The sequence below is a fragment of the Myodes glareolus genome, chromosome 6 (assembly GCF_982192425.1).
Source record: "Myodes glareolus chromosome 6, mMyoGla1.1, whole genome shotgun sequence".
Taxonomy (NCBI): Eukaryota; Metazoa; Chordata; class Mammalia; order Rodentia; family Cricetidae; genus Myodes; species Myodes glareolus.
In genome coordinates, this window is record NC_142031.1 from 100,124,514 (window position 1) to 100,140,502 (window position 15,989).

At 49.9% G+C, this 15,989-nt stretch overlaps 2 protein-coding genes across 2 annotated transcripts in view; both read left to right on the forward strand.

The window, feature by feature from the left end:
- Positions 1 to 688: 688 nt before the first annotated feature.
- Fndc4 (fibronectin type III domain containing 4) lies at positions 689 to 3,497 on the forward strand. Its single transcript, XM_087907413.1, has 7 exons — positions 689 to 1,064; positions 1,242 to 1,386; positions 1,476 to 1,591; positions 1,750 to 1,954; positions 2,345 to 2,434; positions 2,605 to 2,729; positions 2,910 to 3,497. The coding sequence occupies exons 2-7, from the start codon at positions 1,266 to 1,268 to the stop codon at positions 2,943 to 2,945; spliced, it is 693 nt and encodes a 230-aa protein (XP_087763539.1). The 5' UTR covers positions 689 to 1,064; positions 1,242 to 1,265; the 3' UTR covers positions 2,946 to 3,497.
- Positions 3,498 to 5,280: 1,783 nt separating this feature from the next.
- Positions 5,281 to 15,989, forward strand: part of Ift172 (intraflagellar transport 172) — a 40,848-nt gene continuing 30,139 nt past the window's right edge. The window contains exons 1-12 of the mRNA XM_087907414.1: positions 5,281 to 5,434; positions 9,881 to 10,024; positions 10,205 to 10,317; positions 10,690 to 10,729; positions 10,977 to 11,042; positions 11,253 to 11,332; positions 11,449 to 11,536; positions 12,490 to 12,704; positions 13,550 to 13,673; positions 14,099 to 14,194; positions 15,380 to 15,541; positions 15,861 to 15,914. Of these exons, the coding sequence (XP_087763540.1) occupies positions 5,396 to 5,434; positions 9,881 to 10,024; positions 10,205 to 10,317; positions 10,690 to 10,729; positions 10,977 to 11,042; positions 11,253 to 11,332; positions 11,449 to 11,536; positions 12,490 to 12,704; positions 13,550 to 13,673; positions 14,099 to 14,194; positions 15,380 to 15,541; positions 15,861 to 15,914 (1,221 nt within the window). The 5' untranslated portion in view covers positions 5,281 to 5,395. The remainder of the gene's footprint in view (positions 5,435 to 9,880; positions 10,025 to 10,204; positions 10,318 to 10,689; positions 10,730 to 10,976; positions 11,043 to 11,252; positions 11,333 to 11,448; positions 11,537 to 12,489; positions 12,705 to 13,549; positions 13,674 to 14,098; positions 14,195 to 15,379; positions 15,542 to 15,860; positions 15,915 to 15,989) is intronic.

Genomic DNA, 15,989 nt, shown 5'->3' on the forward strand with positions numbered 1-15,989 from the left:
TCTGTTCCAGGAGTCTATGCTTTACAGGTGGGAAACCTGAGGCGCAGGTTGATGGATTTCTCTAAAAACGAACGAATTATTTACACACACACACGAAAGAAAGAGGAAGAGAGAGAGAAAGAGAGAGAGAGAGAGAGAGAGAGAGAGAGATCTGTTTTTTAATTGTTCCTATATGCCCAGCAGTGTTTTTAAGTCATCTCCAGCTCTTCTAAAGGAAGACACACTGAAGATGCTCAGGAAATATTTGCTGAAAAAATGAAAGAATGAATGAGAAAGCGAATGGAATCCAATCAGATCATGAATGGGAAAGAGACTTAAAGGCTGACGCAGTCTCCAAGAGATTGTTAAAATAATTATCATCTCCACCACTCTGTCTCCTCTCCTCTCTGCCCCCTCCTGCCTTAGGAGATGGAATGCCTCCTCTCAACTTGGCTAATTTCATGCCGGGAAGGAGGGGCTCTTTCAGGTGCCCTAGACCCTCGCACCTGCACCTGTCCGGGTACCCCAGTCAGTTCATCTACTAGAGCAGGAAGGATGAAGGAATAGGGGCCCAGCAGACCGCCATTGGGAGGGTCGTGGGAGGAGCCCCGAGAGAACAAGGCTGGGTGGGGGTTAGGTAATGGGGGGGGGAGGATGACGGCGACGAGAACCCTAGCGGGGCGGGGCGGGCCCGCGCGTCCCAGCCGGGCTGCAGCGGAGCGCGCGGGGCCAGCTCTGCAGAAGGCGGCGGCTGGCTGGCCCGGACTGTCACATCCCGCTGCAGGGGGCCAGCCTCGGCCGCCGCACTGTCCTCTGCACCGGGGACGCAGGCCAGCTGCCAGGCGTCGCCGGCAACGCCCCCTGCTCCGAGACAGACTACGCGCGGCCCTCGGGAACTCTGGGGGCCCCGCAGACCCGCGGCCCGCGGCCACTCCGCCTCTGCCCTCTCTGCCCGCAGCTCGGCCGGCGCTGCCAGCCTCGGCAGCGCCGAGGGATGGGGTAGGGCCAGCGCCAGTCCGGCGATGGGCCGCCCCCTGGGCACCGAACAACCCCCCGAGGCCTGACCGACCACGAGGACCCGGCAGGTGGGTGTGGGCTGATCCGAACTGCGCGGGTGGGGGCTGGGGTGGGCACCAGGGTTATGCGGAGGCGGGAAAGGCGCGGGGAAAATAGGCTGTGGGCCGTGGGAAGCCTGGGAGAGCTGCTGCATCCCGCTTGCGTTCTGGACAGCTCCTGACCCCCTCAACTCCTGCCTCTTCCAGGATCCCCGCCTGGATGTTAAGCGGATGCCTCCGGGCCCCTCGGCGAGCTCGGTGGAAACCATGGCTTCTTTGATGCCTCTTTCCCCATATCTGAGTCCCACGGTCCTCCTGCTGGTCAGCTGTGACCTGGGCTTTGTGCGAGCAGGTGAGTGAAGAGGACGCCCGCAGTGGGGGTCCGTCAGAGCTAGTGTGGAAGTGAAACCTCTTAACCTGTCAACACCCTGGCACCCCCAGACCGACCTCCCTCTCCTGTGAATGTGACGGTCACTCACCTCAGAGCCAACTCGGCCACTGTGTCCTGGGACGTCCCAGAAGGCAACATCGTCATTGGCTACTCCATTTCCCAGCAAGTACGAATCACCCTGTTTCCCCAACCTGTGCCCTTGGGTCTCTGAACACCCCTCCACATTACTCCTTTGGAGTGCTTGGATGTTACAGAATCCCGAGTTAAACCTGATGGTCTGGGACCGGTGCTAGGTTGTTCTCCTTTCTCTACATCTTCTTGCAGCGACAGAATGGCCCTGGGCAGCGTGTAATCAGAGAGGTGAACACCACCACTAGGGCCTGTGCTCTTTGGGGCCTGGCTGAAGACAGTGACTACACCGTGCAGGTCAGGAGCATCGGTCTCCGGGGAGAGAGTCCTCCTGGGCCCCGTGTGCACTTCCGTACTCTCAAGGGTTCTGACAGGCTGCCCTCCAACAGCTCCAGCCCAGGTGAGAGCCTGTGTCAGAAGAGTCTCCGGCTTTTGAACTTGCTTAACGCTAACAACGTTCTAGCTCAGATGAATAGAAAGATGATATGATTGTTCTACTGCCAGGAAAGGAAAGCAAAACAAGTGGGCAGGGGACCAGCTACAGAGACACTGCTAATGAATCCTTTGGGGGGGAAGAGCTTCCTGCTTCCTTTCACCCAAGCTCACATCACACCTGCCACAGCCTGCATGAGCAATTTCTGTGATCACCCATTGGTCTCTAAAGCACGGGCTTCTTCCTGAGAAGGGCAATGATGGGCCCTGCTGACTCTCACCCCCAGCATCTCCCTTCTGTATATAACAGAGCTATCCAGTGGGTCCTCTGTAACCCCGAGGATGGCTCTCTCCTCAGGAGACATTACAGTGGAGGGTCTGGATGGAGAGCGGCCATTGCAGACTGGGGAAGTGGTCATCATCGTGGTGGTGTTGCTCATGTGGGCTGGTGAGTACCGGATGGGAAGCCGGGGACTTGGGTCCATGATAGTGGGAAGTGGTGAAGGTTATGGGCCCCAGGGATTCCAGGATTTTATAGAAGTCGTGTTGCTATTACAGCCTCAAGGCTGCGAATGGAGAGGTCAAGATCAATGCTCAGATGGTATTGTTGTGTTTCAGCTGTGATTGGGCTATTCTGTCGTCAGTATGACATCATCAAGGACAACGACTCCAACAACAACCCCAAGGAGAAGGGGAAGGGTCCTGAACAGAGTCCTCAGGGAAGGCCAGTGGGGACAAGACAGGTGACCAGTGGGAGACCAGTGATGTGTGAGAAGGGTGATCTGGGTGCCCAGGAGTATTCAGTGAAAGGCAGTGAAGGGGGGTGAGGCAAGAATGGAATGTCTAAGATGAAGGAGTCCAGGAGGCAGGAGCAGCACCTTTACCTGTCTGAAATTTGAGATTTGGGTAATTTTCTCTCATAGAAAAAGTCTCCTTCTATCAACACCATCGACGTCTGAGTGAATGAAGAACCAGAACCAGAAGAGAGATGCACTGATAATGGGGGGTGGGGTCAGGGAACGCCTAAGGTGGTGATCTCTTGAGAACTCCCACAAGGCTGTGCACTCCCAGAATCCCAGGCTGGTACCCATCCTCTTTCCACTGTGAGCAGGGCCAGAAGGTAGGTCTGTTAGAAGCTGTACCCCTGGACCTGGGAGTGGATATCTAATGGAACATCTCCTATCCCCCAGGTCCAGGGGAGTCATTTATTCGACCATATCCCACTAGGTCCCAAATAGGGGCCCCATCTCACCTGCATCAGGACTATTGGCATCCACTAGCTGCCCCCACAGCTTGCCTCTGGGCCTCAGAGAGGGCTGTTTCTGTCTGTAGTGCCCTCTTCCACAGAGGAAGAGGAACCATCTGGGCCTGGAGGCAGATGCCACACTGCACTACTCCAATGTCTTCCACGGAGCCTCAGGTGCTCCCCCCTCACCTGGCAGCCCCTCCAGCTGCTGGTGATCTCAGCCCTGGGACATTTTTTCCAATAAAGGTTCTTGGACAAACCGGAACTGACTGTATGGTATGCTGAAGACATCTCTACACCTTTTCAGCTCTCCAAGGGCCCCTCATGCCACCATCAACTTAAAGGAACAGACCCACTATAGGATGTTTGTGTCAGTGTTTTCGTCTAAGACGGGTGGAGAAAAGACAAGGAAAGGGTACATAGAGCTAAAAGCTGCCTCTCTTTGGCTTTGTTGAATTGCGGCGGGAGGCGGGGTGCAATGAGAAGACACAGAAGTTTTTGCACCATTGGAAACCAGGCCAAGTCACCATAAAAGGGCCAGTAGATTTTCTTTCTTTTATCTTTGTCCAGGACCTTGTGCATAGCAGGCAAATGCTCTACCACTGAGTTACATAATCGACCCCCTCCCCATTCTTTCAACTCCACCATTCCCTCTGGGAAAATGATCAGAAGGACTGAGCAGGGTCATGGAGGGCTAGCCAAAGAGCAGCTATCACGGAGGTGTCCCTTGGTGCCGTGTATCCTCACCCTGTGCATACCAGTGCCTCCTCTCTGTTTTCTCTTTCATCGATGTCTCTGTTCGTTTAACATTAATAATAATTGTAATCCATAAAGGCATTTATATTTATACTCTGTAACATATTCAGAGCATTCTAGAAATAAAACAAAGGGGTTTGGATGCCCCTGTAGAAAAAATTATAATCTGGGTTCTGGGACCTATTTGTGTTATCTGTGAAAAATGGAAACTGCCTTCTACTCGTTCTTAATTTTTCAAGAGGGAGGTAGTGTTGGGGAGAGAAATATTCGTTGCCATTGGCAACCGCTGTGCATGCAAGGTTTTGGGACCCAGCTTTGGTCTGGAGATCATATGCTATGCTTTTGGGGGGTATAGGTCTTGCCAACCTGGGACCATTTACAGAGAAAGGGCCTTTTCTGCATTTCAGTCAATCTCTCTGATACGGTGCAGGACACTAGAACAAAAATTCTTGAGAGCATTCCATTTAAACAAAATAAAGACAATAATATCTTTTCTTAGTCAATCCCCAACCTCAGGTATCACCAGCTTTAAGCTAGGAGGGCAGCCCAGCTCTGTCCATTACACTGACCCATAAAGACATCTGGATTTCGGCCAGCAGCCTTGAAGTCACCGTTTACCCACTGATCAAATGGTGCCTTGCCTTTCCTTAGCCAGTGCTTCCAATGCATCCCTCAGACCCCATCACTTCCTGAGACCGTGTTACAGGTTAGAGAAGCTGAACAAAGAGACAATGAGTTGAGAAGACTTGAATCGTTTTACGGGAGTTAAAAGGTTATCAGCTCTGGGTTGAATTCCGGTTCCATCGTTTATTAGCTGTTTCAACATCGGCGTGTGACCCCCTCCTGTTGTGTAAAATGGGACTGTACCTCTGCCCACTTCAAACAGGTATATCCTTGAGCATTCACTGGTACCTATCAGTTGAGTGGCCTCGCGCAAGTCACAGAACTTTTGGCGGGGAAAACGGAGGCTGCAGTTCTGCGAATTGGCTTTCGCTCTCGGAGCACCTGCCTTGCCCTTCTCCGGAGTTTAAGCAACTAAAGCGCACTTGGCAGGATACAGCAATGAGAAAAGCTGGGGTTAAAGTGATAGAGGATCGAGGGGCGAGGTTGGGGAGGGTGGGGACGGACGAAGACTTGTGGGTGGGGCTTTGCGTTGGATTTGCATGCAAGTACAGGATTGGTCGAAAATATACTTCGACGACCCCCCCCCTTATGGGCCCGCCCTAGGATTCACTGCGCTTGCGTACGTTCCGTTTGCACCGTCGCGAACCCACTACGTGACCTTATGACGCGTGTCGCACTCACGTTGCCTGTGCGTCAGCGGCTGGCGCCGTCGCTGCTTAGCGGGTTGTCCAGGTAACCGCGGGAGTTGTCTCGGTCAGCGAGCATCCGAGACCTGTGTGCGTCATGCAGTTGAAGCACCTGAGGACCCTGCTGAGCCCTCAGGTGAGGAATCGCGTGACTCTCTCATTCCCCGGCCACCGGGCGTTCCAAAAGAAAAAAAGTGGGGTAACAGAAGTTTATAATGTTGAGCGCCTACTGTGTGCAGAAGATTGTGAAAGATCTTTCAGTAGGCGACATGAATTGCTAAAGACCGCAAACTTTCATTGCATCGCATACATCATTTGAGTGCCAAGCGTCGAGTTACATCACAGGCTATGAGGGAGAGGGGCATATCTAGACAACGACCATAAATCTACACAGGATGAAATAAGCGCAAGGCTGACGCTTCATTTGAATTGTGAAAGCGTGTCTCAGATTCAGAAGCGGCTGGGCTCTAGAAGAGGAGCCCAAAAACATGAAGGAAAGGTTTGGGAGTGAAGGGATCGGAGTTCAGGTTTAGCACTGATTTGACCAAATGGTATCTCTGGCTTTAACCCTCATCATACGTGGCCTTTCTGGCATTAGCTTTGTTTTTGGGAAAGAAAGGCCGTAGTGAGAGCAACTCCAAGAGCCTTAAGAGAGAGTTAAGTGAAGTTCAACACACACACACACACACACACACACACACACTATAAACAGGGTTCGGTGGCGCCAAAGGCCGGAAATCCCAGCAAGTGAAGACAAGAGGGTCAGGAGTGCATTCGTGGCTGTATAGAGAATTCAAGGCCAGCCTGGGCTGCAGAGACTATCTTGAAAAAAGAAAAGAAAAATTGGGCCAGTGAGATGGTTCAGTACATAAAGGCACTTACCACTAAGCCTGACTCCCTGGGTTTGAGCCCCGAGACCCACACAGTGGAAGGAATGAATCCATTCATGCAAGTTATCCTCTGACCTCCACACATGCGCCACCCCACCACACACAATAAATAAATGTAAGGAAAACAGTCTTTTAACTTCCTTTTTAAAATTTATTCTTTGTGTCTTTCATATCATGCATCCCGATCTCACTCATTTCCCTTTCCCTTGCATCCGGCCTCTTCCCCAGCAACCTACCCCCACCCCTCACCCCCTACTCCCCCACACACAATAAAATTTAAGATAAAAAAGGAAAAACAAAAAAGGAAGAAGGGGGAAATCTCGTCATGGAAGCTGCAGTGTGGCACAGAGAGTCACACGGTAGACTCCTTTGTCCATACATCTTTACATGTGTGGGTTCATCGCAGAGATTCATGGGTTTCGTTCGAGGCCCCTGGTCTCGGCTACGCTACCAACACTGGGGCCTCACCCGGACTCTTCCTGGACATCCTGTTGCTGCCCTGGATCATGGAGCTGTAAGGGACAAGTGGAAAGGACATTATGAACTGGACAGCTGTATAAAGAATGATAGACAACAGGGAAGGACATCGAAATGGACAGGACAGGCTGACAACACAGATAAGGTTGGCAGTGGGGGAGATGGCTCTTCATGAGGATGAGATCTCCAGCATCCACTTAAAAGCTAGGCACACCTGTAATCGCGGTGCTGGGGAGGCAGAGACAAGTGGGTCCCTGGAACTCACTGGCCAGCAGCCTAGCCAGATTTATGAGCTCCAGGTTCAGTGAGAGAAGAGACCCTGTCTCAAAAAGAATAGGTGAAGAGCAATTAAGAAGACTCTTGATGTTGACCTCTGGCCTCTGCATGCGCACCCAAACAGGCACATGTGACCCCCAACATATAAAAAGAATGTGCTATTTGCAGAGGATGTTGCTGAGTAGACGAGCACGTGCTTGGCATGCGTGAGCCTCTGCATGTGTCCCTAGCACTACCAAAAGAAATTCGTTGCCTGATCATGGTGCTGCATGCCTGTAATCGCAGAATTTGGGAGGCTTGCTGTGTGCTCAAAGCCAGCCTGACTACATAGCCAAGACCTCCTTTTAAAAATAAGAATACTGTGTGACTTTTAGAGTTTCCTGGAGAAGTAGGGTGTAGTCCTACCTCAACTAGATATGTCATGCCTTATTGCCGCCCATGGGAGGCCTTCCCCTCTCTGAATAGAAATAGAAGAGGAGTGGATTGGGGAGGGGAGGAGGGATGAATGGGAGGATAGTAAGGAGGGGAAAGTGCAGTCAGGATGTAAAATAAATAAAATTAATTAATTAAAAAAAAAGAATAGCCAGGCATGGTGTCTTATGCCCTGAGGCAGGCAGATCTCTGTGAGTTCAACACCAGTGTGGTCTACAAAACTAGATTGAGGACTACATAGAGAGACCCTGTCATCATCATCATCATCGTAGTCATAATGGCAACAGTCAATAACAGTGTATGGCAGAATTAAGCCATTAATATATATGCCACAACAGCATAAAGAGAGAGTTATAGCTTGTGGAATCAAACATACATGCATTCAAATATTGCATCTGTCATCTAAAAACTGTATGTGTGACTCAGAAACTTTCTTAATTTTCAGGGCCTCAATTTCCCCATATGTAAAATGGGAATCATAATAGCTTCTGCCTCAGAGATACGAGGTGAGGTACTGACTGGGTGTCCAGCACTTATGAAAATGCCTGTCCTACTTTCCATTCCACTCAATCCCCAGGCAGTCCAGTCAGGCATGCAGTGCAGAGAAAGACGTTTCTGTCAATTATGGGACTCGGGGATGTTTGCACTGTGTGAGGAGAGCAGAAGTCGGTTAGAAGAAAGGAAAGCTGAAGGGATAGAGCCCTGGCTCAGTGGTAGAAATAAAAAGTTGTACTCCTTGCTCAGTAAACTGGTACTGTTATCTGTCATTTCAAAACGCCCTAATGGAAAAAATGGAAATAGAACCCTTTGGTCTCTAAAAAAAGATGATGTCATGGTGCAGCTGGGCCAGATGCCCAGGATGGACTCAGCCTTGAGGAGGAGGAGCAGCCAAAGCTGATGAGGTGCCTGCACCCCCTTCGAGCCGACGGTAGTGAATGGTTGGCTCATGACCATGATGGTGGTGCAGCTATTTTTGGTTGTAGTTTGAGGATTTGGGGGCAGTGATTCCCCTGCTGGTTCTGGACGTATTTGGGTTAGGTGTAGAAAGTAAAGGTGTTGTAAGCCAAACCTCTAGAAGCCCAAGTGGTTAATCCAACATTTGGCATAGGAGCCAAATTTCACCTCAGGAGCCTGAGAGGACAGCTGGTGAGGGACAAGCAGAGTAATTCACTGGGTGATGATCACGTATTTTCTTTTTTGATTTTTTTTTTAAGTCGGGGTCTCATATAGCTCAGGCTGGCTTCAGACTCGCTGTGTAACTGTGGAGGACTTTGAACGTCTGACTGTCCTGCTTTCCCCTTCCAGGTGTTGGGATTGCAGGCGTGTGCCGTCATACCTGCCATTCCCATATTCTTTTTATTTCTTTGCTTACTCTTGTGCGGTGCGAAGGCTCACACCCGGGGACTGATGAATGCCAGACAAGCGCTCCATTATCTGGGCTGTACCTCTGTTTTTGCAGTGGTCACTTTCACCGCGAGCCTTTGATGGACAGTTAACAGGGGAAAGTGACGTTGCTTATCCCAAGTCTCAATTCGAATTCTGTTGCTCCTTGTTTCTAAACTTACACCGTCTCTCCTGTTCCTGCCCAATAAATCCAAATCATTAGCAGCCTCCAGAGGCCCTTTCTGAGCTAGCCCAGTCTACGCTTCCTGCCCTGCCTCCTTTCTGGTTGGCAGTCCCAGCTTCCTTAAATTGCTGGTCCTTGGCCAGAGCTTGACTTTGTTCATGCTCCTCATTACATCTGAAATAATTTACCATTCGATTGCATCCCTTCTTCAAAGTTGAATCTTGACCATTTAAGCATAAAATTGTCTTGGGCTTCTCTAAATTATTACTACACTCATATTGTTCTTATGGGACATTTCCAATTTCATAGCATCCAATTAGGACCTGGGTCAGGATGTGTGCTTTGCTCTTTGTCTTTCTGTCATCTTCCAGCCAAGTGTCTTTGACAGTAAAGTGCTGGAAAACATTAATTGAATGAGTAGCTATAAAAGCTAAAATTTATCAGATTAATTGACTTTTTTTTTAGTCGCAGACCTGAAAGATGGGGGAACAAGGAGGCCATTGCTTTTGGAATAGTTGATGCGTTACATTTGTATCATGAGTCTCAGAAAAACACATTAGGGGACAAGAAGGTGTGGCTTGGTAGTACAGTGTTTGCTTGTCTCGAGTGAAGCCCTGAGTCCTGTCCCCGGCATGGTATAAACTAGATGGGGTGGTGCACGCCTTGAGTCCTAGCACTCAGGAGGTACAGACAGGAGGATCAGAAGTTCAAGTCATCCCTGCCGTAGAGTGAATCTGAGGTCCGTCTGGGTCATGTGAGGCCCGGGAGACTATTGTTCTTAGAGTTCAGGTATCCAAGCACTTTGTCTTGTTTTGTTTAATTTTGAGAGAAAACCTGTGACGTAGATGTAGAACAAAGGCACATGAAGACTGGTGGTCCTGGAGACGCTTTGTGTACTGGAGACCAGCGCCATGTTTACAGTACCCCTTTGCCTCTGCAGGATGGAGCTGCGAAGGTGACTTGTATGGCCTGGTCCCAGAACAACGCTAAATTTGCTGTCTGCACAGTGGACCGAGTGGTATTGCTGTACGATGAGCACGGGGAGCGGAGAGACAAGTTTTCCACCAAGCCAGCTGACATGAAGGTGGAGAGGACTCGCGTGTGCTCCAACACGTTATCCGAGAAAGCTGTGTGATCTGCCTTCTAGCCGTAGACATGGGCAATGGTCTACGCTGTTTCTCTCTATAAACTTTCTGGTCTTTGGGGAAATGTGTATTTTCTTTTCTCTTTCATTTCTACTCATTATTTTTGTTTTGACTCCTAGTATGGCAGGAAGAGCTACATGGTAAAGGGCATGGCTTTCTCTCCTGACTCCACTAAAATCGCCATAGGACAGACTGACAACATCATCTATGTCTACAAGATTGGAGAAGATTGGTGAGGACAGGGGGTGGGCGGGTTGTGGCCACTAAAGAAGAGTTGGGCATGGGATGTGCCTCACTGGGATACTGATGGCATCAGGTGTGGAAGGCAGGGACTCTCTAGAGCCTGATTCTGCCTGCCCCACGTGTCCTGCAGTCCCATCCCTGGAGGGATGAGTGTAAGGCCAGCAGAAGGTCCCGAGAGCCAGTGCTGTACTGTGTCATTGGCATAGCTCCAGGGCTCCTTGGGGACCCACTCACTTCTCCATCAGGCCTCCCACAGAGGGACGGGAAGGGTTTCCACTCTTGCCCCCTTTCCCCACTGACATGTCGGGCAGTTCATTGGGAAGTGATTTTTAAGGTTACTTCCTTGCCTTTTGTCTGACAGGGGTGACAAGAAGGTCATCTGCAACAAGTTCATCCAGACGGTAAAGTTCAAAGATGAGCCACACCTGCTTCTCTCCTTGTAGATGTAACCAGGAGTTGCCTTATTCAATGTCTGACCCCGACTTGACCTGCTAAAGGATGGTGTTGTCACCTACGTGAGAGCACTGTTGTGTCCCCTCCCTCTTTCTCCCCTGGAGAGGACTAGAGTGAGGGTGTGTGGTGGGTGGCAGTTGTTCTGAGTGTGCCGGTCCACACAGGTGGGTCACCCTTTCACCCCTTCTCATACAGAGTGCTGTTACCTGTCTGCAGTGGCCTGCAGAGTACATTATTGTCTTCGGACTGGCTGAAGGCAAGGTAACAGAGGAGAGGGAGACACAGGTTGGGTATTAGGTGGGGATAGTGTCCTGGGGTGCCGGGCAGTATGGTTCATCTTTCCCCTGGAGCTCAAGTATGTGCCTGAGAAGAAGGCATGAGGACTAATTTTGTCATTTTGGGTTTTTACCTCTGTTTCTCGGTGCCTGGGTGACACTGTAAGTAGCCTAGCCAGACTTGTTTGGTTTTCAGGTTCGTTTAGCAAACACTAAAACTAACAAGTCGTCTACCATCTATGGGACAGACTCGTATGTGGTGGCGCTGACAACCAAGTGAGTAACAGAAGTAGACTGGGACTGTCGGGACAAAGCTGCATCTGATGGAAAGGGGACTGTCACTGGGCGGAAGTCCCTCCCTCTGTGCCCACCTCTCTGCCTTTGCCCTTCAGTTGCTCTGGGAAAGGCATCCTCTCAGGTCATGCAGACGGCACCATCGTCAGGTATTTCTTCGATGATGAAGGCTCCGGAGAGTCACAGGTATGAACGGCGCACACTCACTCTGGGGTGGGGTGGACATTCCAGGAGCCCTCCCTGGGACACTGCGTGTCTAAGCACCAAGAGGGCGATCTTGGAGAGAAGCGTTCGGTGCCATCACGGAGATTTGCGTTCAGGAGGCTAGAACTCACTATTTATAGGGAGGAGTGGGCGGAAGGGACCTTGAAAGAAAGGAAATAAAGACTCTAAGGGGGACAAAAAATGAAAATTATTTCCATTTATGTAAATACATACATATACACAAATGTATGTATATACATATATACATGTTTATGTAATGTATATACATCCAAATGCATAGGAGGAAAAAGTTAACAGCCCACCAAGATACCTCAGCAGGTAAAGGTGCCCAGTGCCAAACCTGACGGGACCCTTGCCATGCAAGGACAGAAGTGACTTCCGCAGTCATCCTCTGCCCTTCAATCATGTGTGCACTTGTGCAAATGTGCGCACAAAACACACACAAATAAATAAGATGTTAAAGAATTAACTATTTTCTTGGATAAAGAAAAGATAGACATAAAGGGAAACTTTGCTGCTTTGCTCTGTATAATTCAGTACTGCGGAATCATTTACATTGTGAGTTACCCACATAATTAATTAAATTTAGCCCTTGATGCCATGTACTCTCTTGGACCTAGACAGTGTTGGTTAATGTGTGTCGTCTCCCTTTGGGTGGCTTTACTAGTATACACCAGAGGTCTCAACACACCACTGTGAGTACACGGCCAGTGTACACATGGCATGTGTGTGCTCATGATACAGAGACAGGTTGTAAAGCCTTCAGAATGAGGACGTGTTGATGTGGGGAAATGCTGGCAGGAAGGCTTGTTTTCTCTCCAGGGTAGGATGGTCAACAGTGTGTGGATCAGCTGCTAGGCTGGACAGTTTCTAGGCTGGCATTTGCAGCAAACAATTGAAATATTCTGTCTCAGGGGAAGTTGGTTAACCACCCATGCCCACCGTATGCCTTGGCTTGGGCAACCAACAGCATCGTGGCTGCAGGCTGTGATCGGAGAATTGTAGCCTATGGAAAGGAAGGCCACGTGCTACAGACTTTCGACTACAGCCGTGACCCTCAGGAGCGTGAATTCACCACAGCTGCGGCAAGTCCCGGAGGCCAGTCTGTCGTGCTAGGAAGCTACGACAGGTAGGGCCCCCGGGCAGTTGCATCTTCTACTTTCTCTGTGAGCTCTGCCCTAGCCAAGTTGTTCTGAATCGCGGCGGGAACCTGGACAGAAGCAATGTGTGTTGAAAGGGATTCTCAGATTGTCGTCTGCTGGCATGCTGGCAGCTTCAGGATGTGCTGTGCTGCCTCAGCCTGGACTCCACAGCAGAGGCCATCACGTTCCCCGTGTCCCCCTGCCTCGTCCCCACTATGCCATTGTGTTGTAGTTTGAGAAGAAGGCTGAGTAGCTGTCTTCATCTCCAGTGCCTGCACTGGCATGGTCTGTAACGTAGCCACCGTTTGGTGAATGAATAAAGAAACAGCCAAGCAGCTAGGGTTAGGTCTCCTCTTTGTCTGTCTGTGTTTATGTCCTTCCAGTCTTGCGTGTCTCCTTAGGTTCCATCCTTCTTTGCCTCTTACACTTTGTTTCTTCCTCTTCCCACTCCTGGCAGTCTGTTTGCCTCACTTGTCCTGCTGTCCTGCTGTCTCTACTTCTGGCCTTTCTGTTGTTGTTGGTTTTTGAGACAGGGTCTCATTCTGTGGCCCCAGTTAGCCTGGAACTCACTAGGTAGACCAGGCTGGCCTCAAACTTACAGTGATCCTGCTGCCTCTGCCTCTCACCTGTTGGCCATTACAGGCGTGTACCACCACACCTGACATCCATCTTCTTACCTGCTCCTTTCACCCCTACTCTCTCAACTCCCCGCACCTTTTCCCCTCCCGTTAGGCTGCCCTGCTGGTCTGCCCTTTTGCATTTGCTTCCCTTTCTGATAGAGTGAGATGTTTCCCTATTAGTACTAGCCTGTTTTCACTCTTTACCTTTCTAGACTCCGGGTATTCAACTGGAGTCCTCGAAGAAGCATCTGGGAAGAGGCCAAACCCAAGGAGATTTCCAACTTATACACCATCACAGCCTTGGCGTGGAAGCGGGACGGCTCCCGGCTCTGTGCGGTGTGTTATTAGGAGCTCCTTTCTGTACTGGCGATTGTCTCCACACTACAGTAAAATATAAAATACTCCCTGTGCCAAGGGAGTCGTTCTACTCTGACACAAGAGAACTCCAGCTGCCTTGTGACTTCAACCTAAAAAATACTGTTAAAGGCAGGAAAGGGAAACTTAGACTTTCCAGGAGGCCCTGAGGGACACGCTTGTCCAGGACGGCCTGATTTTTCCCTCATTGCCAACCCACATGTGATCCCTGTAAGTCCTAGGATTGCCACTTTTTTTTCTGATATGTTCAAAACCTGCCCACCCTTTTGCTGGCCACTTCTGTCTAGATTGTGACACTGAGGTTTGAGGTCTTGGGGGTATATCCAGATGCCGTCCACAGCCAGTGCGCCGTGCATTGCCTTCCATGCTGTCCCTCTCTCTCTCAGGGCACCCTCTGTGGTGGGGTGGAACAGTTTGACTGCTGCCTCCGAAGGAGTATTTACAAGAACAAATTTGAGCTGACGTATGTGGGACCCAGCCAGGTGAGCAGCTGATGGCCTATCATGCTGAGACCTCTCTTAGCTCATCTGTTCTTACATTTCCCCCACCTGCTGGCCACAGCCACAGTGTCACATTTAACCTTCCTCCCTCTGGCAGAGTTGTCCTAGGAAACTGAATGTGTCAGGGCGACTTCTGGCAACCCTCCTGCTACGTAGTTGTTCTAACCCATCGTAAGCAAAGTTTACGCACTAGGCTCAAGAGTACAGGGATTGGCACCTGTAACTCCCCCTGTGAAGCTGTCCTCAGCGCCACCCACTAAAGTTGTGGATGAGCAGGATCATGGGCAAATTGTAATGCCTGTGTAATACTCTGTTGTCCCAGAGACACATGTCTCACTCTCCCACTTCCCTTCCCTTGCGTTTATTACCGATTTGTTCCTGGATCTTTCCAGTCTCTCCAGAAACATTTATCCTTTCTCTACTGTTGTTAGATCTGTTAAGGACTGAGAGTACAAAGGTAATTTATCTGTAAGACATCGTGCCAGGGCCAGAGATACGGCTCTTACTATTCTTACAGAGAACACAAGTTCAGTTCCCAGCGCCATGTTAGTGTCTCACAATCACTGGGACTTCAGCCTTGGGGATGTAACACCCTCTTTCGACATCTGCCGGCACCTGCACTCACCTTTGTACACACCCACACACGTAATTCAAATTCTTTTTTAAAGAGACATTGTGGTCTGGTATGTGGCCAGTGAGTTTGAGGCCAGCCTGGTCTATATAGCAAGTTCCAGGCCAACCAGGGTTACATGTCTCAAAAAAGAAAAAAATCAGAAGTAGAAGAGGAAGAAAAAGAAAGAAAATCTTAGCACTTAGGAGGATGGGCAATTGGAGGTCATCTTAGGCACGTGATGATCTAATAACGATAATAATAGGAACATAACTATATAACAGTGACAATATATAGTATTCTGTCTTCGTAGGTAAAGAGTGATTAGTGTTACCCAGTAGAGCTCTCAGAACCGAATAGTCATGGACAGCCTAGGAGAGCATGGGGAAGTATTTCCTAGGTAGCAAACCCCTGTGTGGATGCAAAGGTTGTCCTTATCAACAGCATCCTAGGCCGAGGGAGAAACAAAGTATCCTGGAGTTGGGTGAGGGGCCAGAGCACCTTCCCTCCTCTCCTGCGCCGGGAAAGCCTGATGGGTTGGACTGGTCCCTTCCCAGGTGATAGTGAAGAACCTGTCTTCAGGGACCAGGGTGGTGCTCAAGTCCCACTATGGCTATGAGGTAGAAGAGGTGAAGATCCTGGGGAAGGAACGGTACTTGGTGGCCCACACATCGGACACGCTGCTGCTTGGAGACTTGAACACTAACCGCCTCAGTGAGGTAGGAACCGAGAGAGGAAGGGTGGGTAATGGGATGTCCTGGCTTGCTAATTCTGAAGACGCAGGGCCCCCAAGAAGTAAGATTCCCCAAAGGATACCATTCTGATATTATTTCCTGGAATATAAACTTCCACAGTCAGACTGGTTTTTGCTGCTGTTTCTCTCGGAAATAAGAGAATCAGGGCAAGAGTCTGATACAGCACCTTTTGTGTAACGTCAAAGCCTCACTGAACGTCATCTCTCTTCCTTGCCACTGACATCCTCCAACCTTGTCTTGTGTAATTGTCTACATCGTCTGATGTTTTCTCCTCACTTTGCAGATAGCCTGGCAGGGATCTGGTGGCAATGAGAAATATTTCTTTGAAAATGAGAATGTGAGTAGCCTCGATTCCCTGTCCCCATTTCACTAAGCCCCATTCCTGCTTCTAGTCAGAGGGGTGAGTGGCAAG

What these genes read in the sequence shown, in the direction of transcription:
- Fndc4 (XM_087907413.1), top strand. Translation starts at nt 1,266, where the DNA reads ATGCCTCCGGGCCCCTCGGCGAGCTCGGTGGAAACCATGGCTTCTTTG. An exon ending in CCTGGGCTTTGTGCGAGCAG is followed by an intron (nt 1,387 to 1,475) that starts GTGAGTGAAGAG and finishes TGGCACCCCCAG; the next exon opens with ACCGACCTCCCTCTCCTGTG. An exon ending in GGTGTTGCTCATGTGGGCTG is followed by an intron (nt 2,435 to 2,604) that starts GTGAGTACCGGA and finishes GTTGTGTTTCAG; the next exon opens with CTGTGATTGGGCTATTCTGT.